At 39.9% G+C, this 19,912-nt stretch overlaps 1 protein-coding gene across 1 annotated transcript; it reads right to left on the bottom strand.

Annotated features, from left to right (window-relative positions):
• Positions 1–219: 219 nt before the first annotated feature.
• Positions 220–16,372, bottom strand: LOC117267390 (exocyst complex component 3-like). The gene is made up of 11 exons (XM_078175325.1): positions 16,215–16,372; positions 7,936–8,365; positions 4,611–4,728; positions 4,128–4,214; positions 3,895–3,995; positions 3,686–3,787; positions 3,404–3,515; positions 3,193–3,300; positions 2,832–2,987; positions 2,600–2,721; positions 220–1,047 (listed from the first exon to the last, which is right to left on the bottom strand). The coding sequence occupies exons 1-11, from the start codon at positions 16,324–16,326 to the stop codon at positions 903–905; spliced, it is 1,593 nt and encodes a 530-aa protein (XP_078031451.1). The 5' UTR covers positions 16,327–16,372; the 3' UTR covers positions 220–902.
• Between the last annotated feature and the right edge of the window lie 3,540 nt (positions 16,373–19,912).

Genomic DNA, 19,912 nt, shown 5'->3' with positions numbered 1-19,912 from the left:
TTCTTGTGTTTATTTGAATTGAATGAACTCTTTTGCTTATTTCTTTTATTAGTTACTTGTAATATCATTGTTGGCACAGCCTTTGGAAGTAGTCAGAGCATATTAAAAGTAAAACAATAAATAACAAAAATAAATAAATAAATAAAGGGAGAGGGAAGTTAAACAATTTCCTTTCGGTTCTAGACCTGATTTCTCCATAAATATTGAAACACAATTATGTGACTTTGTCTTTTAAGAATTCATACTTCTCTATGGGCGTTAGATCAAAATAAATTAATAGGCTGTATTGATCAAAAGAAGAAACAAAACTGCAGTCAAGTCAATATCATTAACACATTACGAAAATCTTCAGGTGCTGGAAACAGCGAATGAATTTTTTAAGATCAACTAGATTAATGAATAGAATATAAGGCTGGGTTATTTGATGTTAAGTGAATTTTGTTTCTTTTGTTTGTTTTGTTTGACATACATAAATATGAATACATAAGAGATAATTTAGATACCTAGTCCACACTCCAGTTCAGTGGGTGGCGGTAATGCACCTGAAAGCTGTTTGCCAACCGCCAATGAAATCAAAAGAAGAAGAAGAAGAAGAAGAAGAAGCCCAATATGGCCGTCCTATGGTGTTGACAGACTGTGAACGACTATGAGGGTCGTTACACCACAGATGTACAACAGAGTGGTAAAAGTGCATACACACTCTGTGTGTAATAGCCATCACTTTGACCAATAGGAACACTGAGCAATCTACTGCCATGGACAGCTGTAAAGCAACACAACCGCAGTCTTTTTGATATTTCCAGTGTAACAAACAAAGGAAGAATGCTGGTGTGGCGTGCAATAGCAGAGCCACTTTGGCAACCCGGTGAGTTCAGCCATTAGCATCAAGCCAGCAAAGAATGTTAATTCTTCATAGTGGAGACGGATTGCCAAAACGGTCTGGGTTCATAGCCTGGGAGGACCTCCAGGACCTTCAGCACCTCCTTAACCTGCCTTCCAGAAAGTCTGTTCCATTGGAGCAATGCGGGCAGGAGCTCCAGGTCCTCACTGCAGATAAAACAACAGAGTTAGTGAGATGCAGTTCCACGAATGGCCACTAGATGCTGACAGCAACAACATCAAAAAAATCAAGTTTAAGAAGTCCAGAGAGGGTTTAAGTGAAATCAGAACTTCTGGACTGAAAGGTAAGAAAACTAATGCTGCAAATTATTAAAAGGTCCAGCCCAAAAACACAGCCTCACTCTGTCACAAGTCCACCTTCATAAAGACCATCTTTCACCTTGTATTTGTTTGCTGTCTATTTACTGATTTTTTGGACTTGATTAAAGATGCTGGACATTCAGTTTATCAATTGGGCTTTTGGGTTCAATCCATTCTGCAACACACTTAATAGTTTGAGGGTGCAAAAAATGCAACATGTGTACGGCCCCAAGAGTAGGCTGACCAAACATCCTCTTTTGCCACGACGTGTCCACTTTTCACGTCCTGTCCGGGGCGTCCGAGCGGTGTTTATAAATTGATGATAATGTCCGGTTTTCCTTGTGTGTGTGTGTGTGTGTGTGTGTAAGAGTGCTGCACGGGCTGCATATTTCTGTCTGAACCCGACAGTTATTCTGTTTTGTTATGTCCGAAACCGAACCGAGCCCAACATTATTTAATTACTAAAGCACTGAGTTTGTGTCACACAGTTGTTATGGTTACAGGCTATTTAACAGGCCGGGCGTGCGCCGTGGGTGCTCCGCGGAAAGGGAGACCTCTGTGTTTGAGACAGGAGCGGGCGGCAGAAGGTCCGAGGCTTCCAGCGAGGGGAGAGGTAGAAACAAACAGCCAATGTGTGTGTGTGTGTTCTGTTCAGGTGTTGTCACGTAAATAACAGTGCCCAAGCAATAAACAGGACAGACAATAGGATTTTATTTATTTTTACACTACATTTTCAATGAAAGCTGACCGAATCTGACCCGAGCCCGAATACAATTTATACATTTTTGACTGAACCCGGCCCGACCCGTCGGGGATGCCTACCGTCGGGACCCGTCGGGCTCGGGTCGGGTAGCCACACTCTAGTGTGTGCATGTGTCCCCTATCTATAGGGGCCTATCTGAATTTCTGTCGTTGAGAGATATTATTTTGTAATATAACTCAATTTTCTATCCATACATATAAACTTTAAATATATTAAAATTATAAGGCATCTTTGAGTAAACTGCGAGTATCATTTAAGTAGGCTATGTCGTGGCCGGGCCGAGTGTCCTCTTTTTTGGAAATCAAAATATGGTCACCCTACCCAAGAGGCATAAGAGTAGCACCTAGTGCCAGACCTCGCACTCTCCAGGAGGTTAAAGACGCTGCATGTGTACGGACCCTAAACTTTCTTCTCCTGGGGCGCAAACTATTTCAAAAGTAACAATTCTGGTGTCTGAGTAACACTGTAGTTTAGTGTATCTCTGTAAAAATAGTTATAATTGAATGAAAGAGGAAGAAAAACATCAATGTCACAGCTGATTATAAACTTTTAGTGCACACAGAGAACAAGGGTAACATTACTGGAATAAATGGACACAGGTGTGTGTAACAAACATCTGTCATCAGAATAATTTACCTCCGTGTGAGACATTTTTTCTGCATACTTCCAACTGTGAGCTTCATCGTGTCAGTGCTCTTACACTCCACCAGCTCTGTGACTTTCAGCAACATGAGGTTCCACTCTTGAACACCAGGAGCCTGATACAACACAGCACACACACAGAGCAGTAAAATTAAGACTTTATCCAGCTGCTAATGGGTTAATGTCATTATAGAGAACATAAGAATAAGCAGGCTGTTGATCTCACCAGGTCTGAGATGGTTATATGTAGCCACTTCATATCCTCAGCAACTGTTTGTTCAAAATCAGGACTCCAGCACCTCCTCAGTTTGCTCTGGCTGTTTTGGATTAGATGTTTCAGGTAACTGTGAGTGATGAGCTTGTAGACGTCGTCCATCACTCTCTGAGAGACACAAAGTTGGAGACAGACACTGTTTAGTTTTTGTTAAGAAAGACAACAGCATGTAGACACAAAGATATCGGAAAAATGGCTGCAATGAATGCTTTTTTTTTGCACAACCATTCACACCTACCGGCTAGGGGAAAACAGAGACTATACAAGACTCAAAATGGTAAAAAGATAAATAGAATAAAGATTTTTAATGTACCTTTTGTATGTCCTGAAAGCAGGAAAACTCGGAGAAATGATTCCTTACTTCGTCAATCAAGAGGAAGAATTCCTTGTTCTCCGATTTGAAGTATTTCTTCAGGTGGCTCTGTGACAAAACATCAAAGTTAGTTTCATGTTTCTCAACAGAAATATATGGCTCCTTAGAAATGTAAGAAAACAGCGTATTTGTGATTATGTTGAACAGTTACCTCTGTGATGTCAGCTACGATTTCCATCACAAGTTTCACTGTGGAATCCTCCAGGTTTTCAAGCACTGCCACAGCTTCCTCAAGAAGGGTGCCTTTATTTTGGACGTGCAGCCTGAGAGGAAATATCATGAATATAATGTAGATATACTCAACGTTTATCATCATCATAATCATATTTGTTTTTTCTTACAAAACATCAACCTTGTCTTTAAGGAACAGTAACAAGTTTAAGTTGAACTAAATTCATATCTAGCAAAGAGACAGAAGTGCTCAGTTACTCACTTGAGATTTTTACAGTTGTTCAAAGTCTGGAAGAAGCATTTCATCTCTGGGTTGTCCATTTTTGCCATTTCCCCAAGTCTCTCAGTCTGCGTAGCAGAGTAGCTACAAACCAGAGAAAACATGACGTGTTCAACGTGCAAAGTTCCGACTTTAAATGGTGATGTTAATGTTCATAAAGTCTGGATGTAAATCTGTTTAGTTAATCTCACCTCTTCAGAAACAAAAGCAGCTCTTGGAAACAAACCTCCTGCAGACGGTCAGACAGTTTGGGGCTGATTTTTTGTGCTTCTTTGGGCATGGCCTCGATGCACTTAGAGAGAAAAAAAAGAAATAATATTATTATGCAGCAAATAAACAGACCAATAAATAAAGAAAAGTAAAGCAGATAAATATTCAGTGTTTCAACAACAGACACTCCTTTAACTTCTGCTGCCCTACGTACCAAAATAGTGTCCAGATGAAGTTCGTCATCGGCTTCGTTTCCTCTCTTAATCTGCAGGATTTTCTCCAGCTGACCTCTGACCTCTGTCTGTGGAAGAGGTCAAAAAAAAAAGAGACAAAAATACATTAGAAAAATACAGGTTGGTCACTATGACATAACGTCTTAGTGTTTACTTGGCCAGAGGCTGAATTTTGTGGCTTTTGTTTGGTCACAGTCATTGTCATTTATCTGTTTATCGGTTTTATAATGTCCTTCATGTTGAGGTCCAATAGACACACACCTGTTACCAAGGAACAATGTCACCACAGAGATATGTTGTGCTCCTGGGAATAAATCTGTTCCCATGATTCCATTACACAAAGGCACATAATGAATATGTCAAAAAAGGGGTAGAGGACTGAATTAATGTGTAGTATCTGTTCACATGATGAAGGTTTTGAATTGTAAGACCAAGTACAAGCAGAAGAGAGTCAGTATTCTTACCTGCACATTCTCAAGCAGTTTGTCCTTTGCCTTTTCGACCCACTCTGTGAGCAGCAAGAGGTCAACTTCTTTTATGGGATCCATTTTCTGAAGGTCAGGGTGACCGAGCAGATCCTGACTAGGAAAGTACCACAAATACCAACGTCAGAACTGAGCAGCTGCAAGTTTCACCTCTGAATATTATACTGTTCAGAAAGCACGAGTTATTCAGAATACAGTGGGTCGATAGTAAAAATTAGAGTTTGTTTTCATGCATGTTTGGATGAGAAAATTGATTTCACTTTTATACTTGTCTTTTTACAAGCCACAGCCAGCAGGGGATTAACTTAGCTTAGCACAGAGACTGGAAATGGGGGGAAACAGTGAGCCTGACTCTGTCCACTAAAAGCAAAATACGCCCACCTTTGTTACAGTTTGGGTTAGACGGAGCTAGGCTAGCTGTTTTCCCCTGTTTCCAGTCTTTCAGCTAAACTACGCTGGCTGTTTTCTGGCAATAGACAAGAGAGTGATATCAGTCTTCTCATTTAAGGTAGCAAGGAAGTGAAGCATTCTCCAAAATATCAAATTATTCATTATGCACAAAACAAGTTTTTGTAAATAAGTACTGTATTTTTCTCAAATAATAGCTGGTATTCGAATAAAAGCCTAAATATCAGCTCAAAGTTCAAATAATGGGGTCGCGACCAGCAGACAATCATGCTGTCTTCAAAATTTGTTGGATTCACTCATTTAAGTGTTGTAGTTCTATGTCAGTCACTTTGGGTATCTGTTTGTGTTTAATGTCCCAGACAAACTGTATTTTGTAGTAATGTCCAATGGCCACAAGATGGCAGTAGCTACATTTAAAGTACCTTATGGGACTCATGCAAGTCTATGTTTCACAATAAAAGCCTTGTTATAAAATGAGTGGATTCTGTCCTTTAATTTTGAAACAGATACAGGAAGTATTTATTTATTTTTATATATACTTTATTAATTCCCGAGGGGAAATTCAATTTTTCACTCTGTTTGTCAATTACACACAGGTCCGAAGACACACATGCACAAGCTGGAACTATACATGCACTGAGTGGAGAGATGTCAGAGTGGGCTGCCCATGACAGGCGCTGGAGCGGTTGGGGGGTTCGGTATCCAAATATTCGGATATTCAAATATTTGTTTCTAGGTAGGCTATTCGATATTCTTTTTTTTTTTTTTTTTTTTTTTTTTTGGTGCTAAATGTAGTCTTTTTGTGTTTTGGTAAATGTAGGTTTTCAATAAAAAACAAAACTTTTAAATTGCATTGTTAAAAATGTGAAAATATAGTATCCTACCAACTGAGCTTGTGCACGGCACGCTTGAGCGCATCCGTCTGAGGCTGTGGATCAATGCCAAGTTTTACCACTTCATCACTATTCCCTCTAACTTGTAGCTGTTTATTCGTTATCTTTTGAATTTAATATGATTTATGGAACCGTTTTTGTCAATGTTTGTTTCCCCCGTTTTGTACAATAAATTATTGTTTAAAGTTTCAACAAGTTTCTTTTGGAGTGCGTGACACAAGTGTGTTTTGAAAACGACCGCGGACTGTCATCTGTTCAACGCATCACTACCTTCGGACGCCATGACAGTAATAGATTATAGATTAATAATAATGTCAAAATATCATTTACAGACCGATTTAACAGACGATCACTGCTGCCCGACCTGCAGGTCCATTTGCGGGTCCCGCAGGTTATGGGTCGACCCGCACATCACTACTCAGCTCAGTCTATAAAGGCTGTACACACAACAGTAAGGCTATAGACATTATATTCTATTCAGGCCGGCAGAACCAGCAGCGCATCGGCTCTACAGTGCACGGCACTGCTGATTAACCATTTTATTGCAGCTCAGAGTGTCTGCCAGCAACCAATTACTTGCAGAAGCTTCCTACAACTAGTTTCAAAGGTTCCGATTTAATCAGAAGACAAATTAAACAGGATGACTAGCCAATGTGAAAATCAAAAGAAAGCATAGAATAATGTACTGAAGGAGACTGTTGTGCCATCACATTTTTTTGTGGTTTTTGAGCAAAGATCTGGCCGCCGCTGTGCAAAACTCTGCAAAACAATTAGGTCCGAAAAAACCCCAGAGTCACCCCCCACCCGTGAACGAATATTCGAATATTCGTTATAAATTCTGCTGCAGGTCCGAATGTTAAAAAATGGTATTCAGGACAGCCCTACCAGTCACGCAGTCAGTAGAGTCTCAGCATCAGTTACAGTTACGACTGAGCTACGATGGCTGACGGCGCGACTAAACCCGAACAACCTCCTTATGATTCCCAAAAATGTCAAGACAAAACTTGAGGCAAAGCGAGGGTCTATATAGGAGATGCTTTTGAACGGTGGAGACGGTTGAAAGTGGAGAATAATTTGAAATCGGATGTCGAAGTGGCTACTCTTCTCCTTGACAGGTAAACTTTAGCCAAAGTTGGCTAACTAGCATCATAGCTAGACGGGGATAGACATTTCGAATACTTTCAACTGTTATTCATTTTCGATCATACATTGTAGCCCATGTGCAGGTGGGTCATCGACCCGACTGATTTTTTTGAGAAACAAACGTTAGCAGCACGGCAAGCAGCATTAGCAGTGTCCAGGTACATAGCATTAGCAGTCGGCTCCTCCTCCGCTGTATCCCGGCAGCAGCGTTAGCAGCAGAGAAGCCGGACTTGCTCGAACGGTCCGCTGGAAAACCGAAGATCAAGGACGCGGTGACACGGCCCTGCCACGGCAGCCGCCTGTGGGCAAACAAATCACCCCCAATTTCCACCAGATGTGTGTTGGTTGCGTCTGCGCTCCGGCACGGCAGCGGAGCCGATAGGATTCAGTTCTAGTCAATGTGTGTGTTTCCATCGGCTGCGGCTGTGCTGCGTTCCGGCTCCATCTCAGCTGCGGCACTCCGGAGCCCTCTGCAACAGATACGCAGGACTTCTATTTTTGCCGGACGCCGGAGCACCACGCAGCAATTCAGCACGGAGCAGCAACCTCGAATCTGTAGGGGAGGGGGGGCCGACACGACTCGCTGCAGTATTTTGAATTTGAGTGCAGTAACCGTTTTGGCCACATTCTTACATACAGCGCCTTTAAGTTCGAATTAACAGCTTAATGCAGAAACAAACATCAGAAACGAAGGAGGCTTCACACTAAAATATGACCAAATGTACTTATAAAAAATAAAATAAATAAATAAATAAATATAAAAGCCTCTCTCTAACACAAGCCTGCTCCAGTTAAAGTCTTGATACCCTCTGAAGTTGAAGTAAATAAAGATACAGAAGGTAAAATGTAGAGATAGATACCTCAGATATGTTTGGAAGACCCACTTGATCAGCGCCAAGGAACTCTGGGGGGAGCTGATGTCTTGGAGCAGAGCATCAAGGTGACGAAATGTCTGATGATGGTAGCATCCAATCAGATGTCCCGACAACCCCACTGATTCCAACCGGGGTCCCAGCTTCACAAGCTCTTTGTGCACAGTTTCCTTCACATCTATCAGGTGCTGGTGAAGGTTCTTGTCCACATCGGCTGGCGGCTCTGGGAAGTGCTGGTTCACAGATTGTTGGATGAGGCGAACAATGTGATACTGCCGTGAATTGGACTCAGGGCACATTGAGCAACAAGATCCATTCTCAGTGTTGCTGGCATCAAGGTCCACACCCAGAAGTTCAGCTAGTTCCTGAAGTGAGAATTGTTCCTCACTTTCCAGGCGTTGTTCCTCCTTTTCACATCCTATGAAAGAGTCAAACGTCAGATTGTTACAGTAGGTTAATGGGGTCGTGGTTGTGCTCCCGCCTATCCCAGCTGACACTGGGCGAGAGGCAGGGTTCACCCTGGACAGGTCGCCAGACTATCACAGGGCTGACACATAGAGACAGACAACCATTCATACTCACATTCACACCTATGGACAATTTAGAGTCACCAATTAACCTGCATGTCTTTGGACTGTGGGAGAAAACCCACGTTGACACGGGGAGAACATGTGGGTTCCACACAGAGGGTTTGAACCCTCTTGCTGTAAGACGACAATGCTAACCGCTGTACCACCATGCCGCTAATAAATATCACTATAAAATTATAAAATATACATGTATGTCACATTTCTGCTGACTCACTCCTTACAAGTGTAAAACCCAGAGGTGGAGTGTGATGTAAATGTGAGGTACTTGTTCTTGAGTATTTTAAATCTCATGCCACTTTCTACCTCTGCTCCACTAGAGGGAGGTATTGTACTATTTACTTCACTACAACTATTTGAAAGTCTTAGTTACTAGTTGCTTTACAGCTTAAGGATTTTACCCAAAACACATGCAGAGCTCATTAAGAAGAAGTAGAAATAAAAGTCTCAATTATCAAATTAATGCACAGGTAATTTTGAAAAAAAAAAAAAAAATCATAAATACACAAAATATTTTTAAACTATTAAATAAATAACCTTGTTTTTGATTTTGATTTTTCCCCCCCAGTTTATTATTTTCTGTTTACATGTATCTCAGTTTTTATTAAAGAGGGGGCGTGCCTTGATGGTGTCACTTAACAGCCATTGGTTGCAAACAAAAATAAATGAATAGGGAATTAAATAAACAGAAATCAATGTAAACATAAATGGGAAATAATGAAATATGAAAACATATGAATACAAAGTAAGTAATTTGTCAAATAAATAAACAGATGAATAATACTTAATAATAGAAAATATTAAAGAAATTGATGTATTTGTAATTTATCTTTTTTAGTAGTACATTTGGGGTCAGTGCTAGGTCCGATTCTCTTGGCCATCTTATACACAGGCATAATATCAGTTTCCATTTGTATGCAAGTCAAGTCAAGTCAAGTCAAGTCAAAATTAATTTATATAGCACATTTAAAAACAACCTGGGTTGACCAAAGTGCTGTACAGTTCATCCAAAGAATAAATGAATAGCAAAAACCACAAAAATTATCAATAAGATCAACAATAGGTTTAGACAATAAAACATCAACACTAGAGTACAGGTAAAATACAAATAAACGCTGTAAAAGACATGTCTGTCTCAACTAGAGGTGAAAACAAGCAAAAAGAGGTAGGTTTTTAAAAGATATTTAAAGTGTTCCAAAGTTCAGGCTGCCCTTATATGGAATGGTAAAGTATTCCATAAATTTGGCGCCACAACGGAAAAGGCTCTGTCACCTTTGCTTTTAAGTTTAGTTCTGGGACAGGCCAGCAGCAGCTGGTTGCTTGATCTCAGTGCTCTGGCTGTCGTGTGAAGCTGAACAAGCTCAGATGGATAGGATGGAGCTAAGCCATTCGAATAAAAACAAATAATAAGATTTTAAACTGAACTCTAAACTGGACAGGGAGCCAGTGCAAAGAGGCCAGTATCGGGGTGATATGATCACGTCTTTTCTTTCCTGTCAGCAGTCTGGCTGCTGCATTCTGGACAGCCTGCAGGCGTTTCAGTGACTGCTGGTCCAATCCAGCATAAAGAGAATTACAATAATCCAGATGACAGGTAATGAAAGCGTGAATTGCCCTCTCAAAATCAAGTGGAGGGAGGTAGGGCTTTGCCTTACTAAGTAGCCTTAATTGAAAGAAGCTTGATTTGACTACTGAACTAATCTGTTTTTTAAATTTAAAGGCACAGTCAAAAATTACTCCTAGGTTCCTTGCAGCAGGGTGACAGTAGGGAGTTAATGGGCCAATGGCACTGTCATAGCCATCTAAAAGGTCAGAATGGCCAAATAAAATAATTTCAGTTTTGGATTTGTTTAGGTTCAAGAAATTTGAAGCCATCCATGTGTGAACATCATTGAGACAGTTCAGCAGAACTTCAATGGAGGCAGAGCTGTTTGTTTGAAGAGGAAAGTAGATCTGTAAGTCATCTGCAATGCAATAAAATGTTATATTGTACTTTCTAAATATAGCGCCCAGGGGCAGCATATAAATGGAGAAGAGAATGGGGCCCAAGATGGAACCTTGAGGCACCCCACAATTGAGTGAGGATGCAGCAGATCTATACTGGCCCATGTGAACAGAGAAACTCCTTTCTGATAAATAGGATTCAAACCATTTGAGCGCTGTACCTTTAAAACCTACACACAGGTCAAGACGTGATAAAAGAATCTTATGATCTACTGTGTCGAAAGCTGCAGTCAAGTCTAAGAGCACCAGAACAGCAGTGTTACCAGAATCAACAATTAAAAGCAGATCATTAAAGACTCTTAAAAGGGCTGTTTCTGTGCTATGGCGTGCTTTAAAGCCTGACTGGAACTTTTCAGAAATGCCATTTAAGTCCAGATGCGACTGCAGTTGTTCATACACTACCTTTTCTAAGACTTTGGACAAAAAAGGAAGCTTAGAAATAGGTCTGTAGCTCGACAAAACTGAAGGGTCAGGATTATTCTTCTTGATGAGGGGCTGCACCACAGCATGTTTGAAAGCAGCGGGGACACAGCCAGACATCAAGGAAGAATTTATAAGGTCGACAATACAAGGCCCCAGCGTGATAAAAACATCCTTGAAGAAACGGGGTGGAATGCTGTCTAGGGGGCAGTAGGAGGGCCGTAGCTGCTGAACTATTTTAGTTAAAGAAGGAAGAGACACTTGCTCAAAAGCCTCAAAAATAACTGGGGCTACAGGGGAAGCAACAGGGTCAGAGGCCAGAGGAGAGGGAATGGACCTGATGGCAGAAATCTTGTCATTGAAAAATTTAACAAATTTTTCACATGGTGCAGGAGAAGATACAGTTGAGGTAGAATTACAGGTATTTAAAAGCAAATTAAGAGTATTAAAAAGAAACTGAGGTTTATGGCTGTTATTTGACACAAGGTTTGAGAAGAAATTAGTTTTTGCAGCTTTAACAGCTCTCTGATATTCAGATAAACTATTTCTTAAAATATCTAGAGAGATTTGAAGACGATCTCTCTTCCACTTTCTCTCAGCGCGTCTACATGCACGTCTGAGAGTGCGTGTGGTGTCATTCAGCCATGGTTCAGTCAGTGGTTTAGCGCGTTTCATCCTAAAAGGTGCCACCAAGTCCATTAGGTCAATACATGTACATGTACGTGTAGAATTTAAAAGAGCTGTAAACTCTATATGCAGATGACACTCTGATCTATTTTAGCTGTGACCCAACTAACAACTATCAAAACATGACTGTGACCCAACTAACAACTATCAAAACATGACTAAAATGATAAACTGCCTTCCTCACATTCACAAGTGGATGTCACAAAATGTCCTGCAGTGTAATGACAACAAGACGGAGATACTAATCATACGTCAAGATAGTGCAAACGTTCAGATCTCAAAGAGTCTTGGTTCTCTGTCCCACTCAATAACTTCACACTGCAGAAATCTTGGTGTCATTTTTGATCAATCCCTCAGTTTAGACAAACATGTAAATTTGGTAGTTCAATCCAGCTTCCTCCATCTCAGAAATATCTCGAGAATCAGATGATTCCTTTCCAGCAAACATCTGGAAACTGTTATTCATGCATTCATAACCAGTCGTTTAGATTATTGCACTTCCTTGCTCTCTGGCATCAGTAAAAAATCCCTCTCACACCTCCAGCTCATCCAAAACTCTGCTACTCGGACTAGAAAACATGACCCCATCACACCAATCCTGGCTTCCCTACATTGGTTACCTGTTGCTTTTAGAAATGATTTTAAGATTTTACTGATTACCTACAAAGCCCTGAGAGGCCTCGCTCCAATTATATAACAGATCTTTAATTGCCCTATGTGCCTTCTCGCACCCTGAGATCCTCAGATGCATCTTTTCCTGTTGGTCCGAGGTCAAGCTTAATTCACAAAGGTGACAGAGCCTTTGCAGTCAGAGCTCCTCGACTTTGGAGTGACCTGCCTGAGGAGATCAGAGCTGCAAACTCAGTCTCATCTTTTAAATCACTTCTGAAAACCTACTTCTTTAAAACTGCCTTTCAATTATTTTAACTATTTTATTGTTGTGTGTCTTAACTTTGTTATTTGTATTCTATTTTTATTGCTTTTATCTTTTTTTATTGCTTTGTCTTTTATTTGGTTTTGAAAAGCACTTAACTGTGTTTTGAAAGGTGCTATATAAATAAAGTTTATCATTATTATTATAATATGTTTTTTTCCCTCCATATTTCATTTATCTTTGGAATGAATTTTAACTTGTAATTTCTGATATATTATGATAGATGTAGCTACCCAGCAGTTTATAAAGTAATTAAAATGATCTCTATCTTTACCAGCTGCAACATTAAAGTATAAAACACATCATTGTTTTAGCACTTTGTAACTTCTGAGGTTCTATATTTACATTTCACAAACACACACCCAGGAAAATAGTATTTAAAATTATGTTTAAACAGTCCTTTATATGTGTGGAGGGTGGGCTGGGGGAGGGTTTGGATACCAGACAGTGCATGTAAATTTATTTTTGAAACAATGGGTTAATGAATAAACTAACCATAATTACATTCAACCTTAAGGGTATTAACAATCCTATAAAGCGGAAGAAGATTTTAAACTATCTCAAAAGCCATAAATGTGATATTGCCTTTTTACAAGAAACACATTTAACCGACATTGAACATGAAAAACTCAAATGTGACTGGGTTTTTGGGCTTTTTAAAACCGGGCAAGGATGAACACCAGAGTAGCTCATACAGACCCCTCTCTCTGCTCAGTGTGTCATTTAAAGTGCTGTCAAAATTGCTGGCACTGAGACTGGAGACAGTTTCATTAAAGGTTGTCAGGGCTCTGATAACCTCTGTAAACTACTCCACCTTATTCATGACTCCTCAATTACCTCAGAGGATAGACTGGTCTTCTCAATGGATGCAGAGAAGGCATTTGACAGGATCGAATGGCCCTTTCTATTTCAAACCATGAGAGAAATGATTTTTGGGAGTAAGTTCATAAATTATGTTAAAACATTATATAAAGCCCCCAAGGCTCAAACTGCCACAAATGGTGTGTTATCTAGACCTTTCGACCTTAAGAGAGGCACAAGACAGGGATGTCCACTATCCCCCCTGCTGTTTGCTATAGCTGTTGAACCGCTTGCGGCGGCCATTCGCTCAAACCCCAAAATTAGAGGAATTCGAATAGGAGAGATAGAGTGCAAACTGTCACTTTAGGCAGATGATTTGTTAATCTATATATCCAGCCCTAATAGTTCAGTGCCACAGATGTGTGAAATATTAGAAGAATATAGTCAGCTGTCAGGGTATAAGTTAAACTTAGGCAAAAGTGATGTCATGCCCTTAGGAACTTCCACTCGATCAGGTCTTCCTGACCTGATATCAAGGTTTAAATGGAAACTGGAGGACTGTGTATATCTAAGGACCTAATCTGTATTCATAAATTGAATTACCACCCACTCATAGAAATACTCAGGAAGATTTGCAGAGATGGAAGAATCTGCCTCTGTCTCTAATAGGAAGAGTCAACATTATTGAAATGAATGTGTTGCCAAAATGTATTTACTTATTTCAATCTATACCTCTGAAATGCCCTAATAAGTTGTTTACTGAAATTAATCAGGTAATATCAAATTTTATATGGTCACACAAACGTGAGAATCAAAATGTTCAATTTGCAAGCTTCAATCAATAAAGGAGGACTAAATTTGCCAGACCTTAAATTATACTATCTGACCTCTCAACTCAGAGCTGTATGGTACTGGTCCCATGAAAAGACTCAAACGGCGTCATGGTTGGACATAGAATGACACCTTGTAAAATATATACCTTTAGAGTCTCTTCCTTATATCGGAACCCAAGTGGGAAAAATTACATCCAACCTGATAATTATCCACACTTATGAGTGCTGGCAGAAATGCCATAACCTCATAGGCATAAAAACATGCTCTTTGTAAGGACACCCCTGTGGAATAACTTTCCTCAGCATGAGTTCATGTCTGATAGAATATCTAATATAAGGCAAGACAGTGGCATTCAAGTTCTTGGTGATCTCTGTAAAGATGGTCTAGTCAGTGATATTCGTAATCAATATCATTTACCTTCTTCACATTTATTTAAATATTTACAAATAAGAAACTGGGCTAAGAATCTATGTGATGACTACCCTAGAATTGGAGACACACCCTTGGGAAAAATAATCAATATTTCTGACTCACTAACTGGACTGATCTCAAAACTTTATAAATGCATTAATAATTGTTTGGGAACACTTGAAATATAAGTGCAAATGGGAAAAGGACTTGAATGCTAATTATACGGACTCCGAATGGGAAACAATTTTAAGAAATTCACAGACTTTTTTAACCAGCAGAAAGCACAGACTCATCCAATTCAACATCCTGCATCGCACTTTCTATACTTTTCATAGATTAAAACAGATGTACTAATTAAATTCATCATCCTGGCCAAGATGCACTACCAGGGAAGGTGACCTATACCATATGTTATGGGACTGTAACAATCTTAAACTATTTTGGTAAGATGTTCACAATAATATATCTAAGATTCCCCAAAAGATACTCAAACCAGACCCCCTGGTAGCTATTCTTGGGGATTTAAACAGATTAAATAAATTTACAGTTCATGAAAAAAAATTCATTATGTTAGTATTGACTGCAGCAAAAAAATGCATAATGGTGAATTGGAAGTCTGCATCACCACCGTCGATGAAACATTGGTGGAATGAACTTACCTCATATTGTACCCCAGAAAGAATCATGTATAATGTGAAGGGTAAACCAGAGCATTTCCTTAATATATGGGGACCTCTATTAAATGCAATCCCACAGATTGAAGTCTCCCTTTGTTGAGGCATGCTTCATTCTATAGGGTATAATGGTACATGTAAGGATGATAACACATGTAACCCTTTAAACTGAACACATTAGTGTGTAATCATGTAAATGTACATATATCACATGGCACGGTCTGGGGGGGGGGTATGGTTTTGATTGTTTATTCTGTATGTTCTGTATGTCTTCAAAATATTTAATTTTTTCTTAATTTTTATATATGTATATTTACTTAGTTATTTTTTCCATGGTTCTCTACCTTGGTTCCATCATGTTGGGGTGCAGGCGGTGGGGGTGGAGTGGGTTGGTGGGAGCGGGAGGGTGTGGGAAGGAGGGGTGGAGCAGGCATCGGAGCAGGTGGTGTTTTGCTCTGCTGGTTTCATGGATGTGAAGATTTTTCTTCTTTTTTTGTTTTCCCCAGTATGTAAATAATTGTTTGTTTTTTCTTTGGCTGTGGGGATGCTCCTCCCCTATTGTATAAGCAATGAATAAATAAAAAATTGATCACAAAAAAAAAAAAAATATATATATATATATATATATAGATATATAGATATATGTATATACATATATATATATATATATATATATATATATATATATATATATATATATATATATATATATATATATAGAAAATTAATAAAAATAAATAAATAAATAAAATGATGTTTGAACAACTCAGCCTCATCTCAAGCTGTGCTGAAATATAAAGCCACAGTAACAATCAGATGGTATCAGATAACAACGATACTGTAAATGAAAAGAAGCTCACTCATTCATGTAAACTATGCAAACAAAGCAAACCCACAGACATAAAAGAGACTTACCGTCTATGATGCAGTTGTTTTTGGTATTCTCACGCTCCATTAAAGGTCGCCTGCTGTTGCTCCTCTGAGATTTGCTCTTAAATAATCTTAAGCTCTTCATTTTAAACTCCATTTTTAAAGATTCAGTGGCTGAATCTGTGACTTTTAAGTGATGCACGTTGCTGCTCAGGGCTTTGTAAACTGAATCAGCAGCTCTAACATCCCATCTCTTATAGAGGAAAATAAAGGGGTTTCCCCACTACCTCATCCACACTTTCATTTCCTTCAGAGCTGGTTACAGCCTTCAAGTGAAGTGAAAGGTGTTAAATCATGCTGACACACAACAATAACATAAACATTAAAACTACTACTATTAAATTATAATAATAATAATGATAATAATTGAAGGTTGAGTCTTGACCTCACCACTTCCTTCAGGTACTCAAAGACATTGTAGTTGTTCAAATTTAATTAGTAACTCCAGAAAAGCTAATTGAACCTTGTAATGAGATTGTTTTGTTAGATAATGATGTAAAATTCAGCTTTTCTTCTGCACACAGCATTAAGGTCAGGCGTCATTTATGTCAGCAGAAGAAGTCACAGGCAGACATGGATGTTATCACAGGAGCGTGGAGAGGCAACAAAGGTTCCTGACTGGAATCAAATAGAGTGCTATCCGGAAAATCAGTTAGCATTATCCCACTCCCATTTCCTTCTTTTCAAAGTCAGTGGGTTTTCTGACTTCTGGTTTTTGGTTAGATGCCTGAAATAAGGTCTGTTGTTCACACAAGCTTAAGAGACTTTCTTGTTTAGTTCTACAACATAAAATACATCAGTGAATACCCCACTTGTGAACTTTTAAGCTTCAATGTGTCTTAAAAAAAGTGGCTGTAACAAGTGGCTAAATGAGACTACAGAATGCCATCATACTGAGCCGCGCTGAAAACAGCTTTACAGTTTTTGTTATGGTGGTGATGTGACTACATTGTAGTTTGTTTGTAGTCTAACTCCTGGTGATTGCATTTAGGCTTCAATAGTCATGAAGGTAGTGTTCATTTGCTGAAGAAAAACTTCACGTATCATAAATGTTTGTTTGCAAAAGAGCTTATTTTCTGCAATAATCCAAACTAGTCCAACCCCCCAGAACCTAAAACTGCGGGTAAATGAGGACCCATCATGCCCATTGTGTTCACGTACCGCAACCTTAAAGCATATTTTGTCAGGCTGTAAAATTAGCTTGTCACAAGGCCGATATACATGGCGACATAACCAGGTGTTGAAATGTTTAGCTGCAGGCATCGAAGGGAAACGAAGACAGGTGAATTCAGAAGGTGTTAAGGATAGGAATTTAGTAATTCAGTTTGTCCGTGAGGGGGAGAAACACAGAAGAGATAAGTTAGTGAAGAGGCAAGGGTGTGGCCGCCTAGAAGGTGCTTGTGATTGGGAAATGCAAGTAGATTTAGGGGGAAAGCTTGTTGTTCCCCAGGAAATAGTTTGTACCAGGCAGAGGCCTGACATAGTGTTGTGGTCAGTGAGTCAACAGATAGTTTATTTCATTGAGCTGACAGTTCCTTGGGAAGACTCAGTGGAAGAAGCCTATGAAAGAAAAAAGCTTAGATATGCAGACTTAGGAGCAGAAGCTGAGCAGCGAGGATGGAAGACTAGGATTTGTCCAGTGGAAGTGGGGTGTAGGGGATTCATAGCAAGATCAACTGTCTCACTCCTGGGGGAACTCGGAGTGCGGGGACAGAGTTTGAGGAAGACAGTGAGGGAAATGTCAGATGAAGCAATTAAATGTAGCCAGTTTATCTATAAGAGAAGAAGTAATGTCAGTTGGGGGCCAGCAGGGGGAACTACTAAACAGGGTACATAACTCCTTGAGATCAGGTGGAGAGATCCACTTCGGAAATCCAGGAAGAGGAAGTATTTAAGTGTGGGAGTGGCCTATTTGAATCCATTTTGTTTGAGGCCATGCGGCAAGGTGAGTGTGCTTGCTGATCCTGTAAGTCCAGTTAGCTCCTTTAACTTTAGCTTATATTGTAGTTATGCTATGTAGCATGTGAAATAGAGTATGGTGAATGTGCTAGGAAAGGTAGTATCAGCCCTGTTTCTACCTGGAGCTCACATGTACGGAGCCTGGATTTGGTTGAAGGTAGCAGTGCTGTTTGGGCTGAGAAAGCCATGCATAAGTAAGGTAAAGGAGGTTATTGGGTTGGTGCAGGGAGGGGAGCAGTGAGACCTGGCATTAGGGGAGTGTCTCTGGGACGCTAGAGATCACTGTCTAGCCTCCTGGAGGTGTCGTGGGACCAACTAGACGAAACACTGGTGAAAGGAGGTTCCCACCTGATGACCCCAAAGACATGCTAGTTATCACTGCTCATTGGTCTGTATAGTTAAGCCTTGCCATATTAGCTTATCATAGGGCTTAGCTTTTTCACTGAGTGTTGATCCTTTCTCTAGAGCACAAACTTCTTGTGTTTATTTGAACACATACCCATTGAGTGCACAGTTGCCCATGTACAGTTTCACATGGTGTGTGTTTGGGATACAGGTCATAGGAAACTGCAGATTAAATAGTCAACTGAACCCATTAAGAAGAGCAATGTATTCAGACAGAGTTTCTGTGAATTTGATAGTACGATTGCTTTATTGAAAGTACAGTAGTACCATTGCCAATAGTGGGATAGTTAGTGGACTAAAACTGTACATTAGTAGTTGAGGTAAAAACATTGGTCCACAGGGGGAGCCACAGCGATCGGCTGCATTTTAGCCATTTTTAGCATTTTTCTGTCGTTATAGCTCCACCGAGTTGCCAATTAGAGTTAAATTTCTCCAGTCACCTTGAGGCGTCCTGTTCTACATATCTACCAAGTTTAGTAAAAATCCATATGGCGGTTAGGCCTAGATAAGAAATTAGCTCTCTAGCGCCCCCATTTTGTTTGATGGGGTCAATAATGGAGGGGTCCCCTCAGATTATGTGTGGTCATACGCCTACAAAGTTGCGTGGTGATGGGTGAAACCCTTGAGATGTTATACACCTTTATGTGATGAGCCACACCCTCCGCAATATTCATTGCCTTATAGAAGCTCAGTTTTAGTAAGTTTTCCAACTTTTGCCAAGAGGGAACTTTAGATATTGGTCCCTAGATTATGTTCACCCAGTTTCATGCAGATCGCTCAAACTTCCTAGGAAGAGATCGATTTGAAGTGCTTTTCAAAAAATTCAAAATGGTGGAAAATCTATATAACCAGAAGTTATGGGTTGTTGAGGCAAATTTGTTCCTCATGAGGAGAGGCATCTCTGTGCAAAGTTTCATGTCTCTGCCAAATTTCACATGGATTGACCAAGTCAGTGAGGAGAAAAACGTGGAAAAGACACACACACAGACACACCCACAGACACACAGAGAGTTTTCGTCATTATATAGTAAGATAACAAAAATATTATTTAATGGGGCGTCAGTGGCTTAGTGGGTAAAGCAGGCGCCCCATGTACAAGGCTGTAGCCGCAGCAGCCTGGGTTCAAATCCAGCCTGTGGCCCTTTACTGCATGGTGTCCCCCCTCTCTCGCCCCCCCCCTTCATGCTCACCTGTCCTGTCCATTAAAAAGGCAAAATGCCCGAAAAAATATCTTAAAAAAAAAAAATATATATATATATTATTTAATAATATCGCCACCCCTCATTGAGAGGCCCCCACCCCCAGAGTAAGATCAAATA

Source organism: Epinephelus lanceolatus, chromosome 15 (genome assembly GCF_041903045.1).
Source record: "Epinephelus lanceolatus isolate andai-2023 chromosome 15, ASM4190304v1, whole genome shotgun sequence".
Taxonomy (NCBI): Eukaryota; Metazoa; Chordata; class Actinopteri; order Perciformes; family Serranidae; genus Epinephelus; species Epinephelus lanceolatus.
This window is presented reverse-complemented; position numbering and strand designations above follow the sequence as displayed.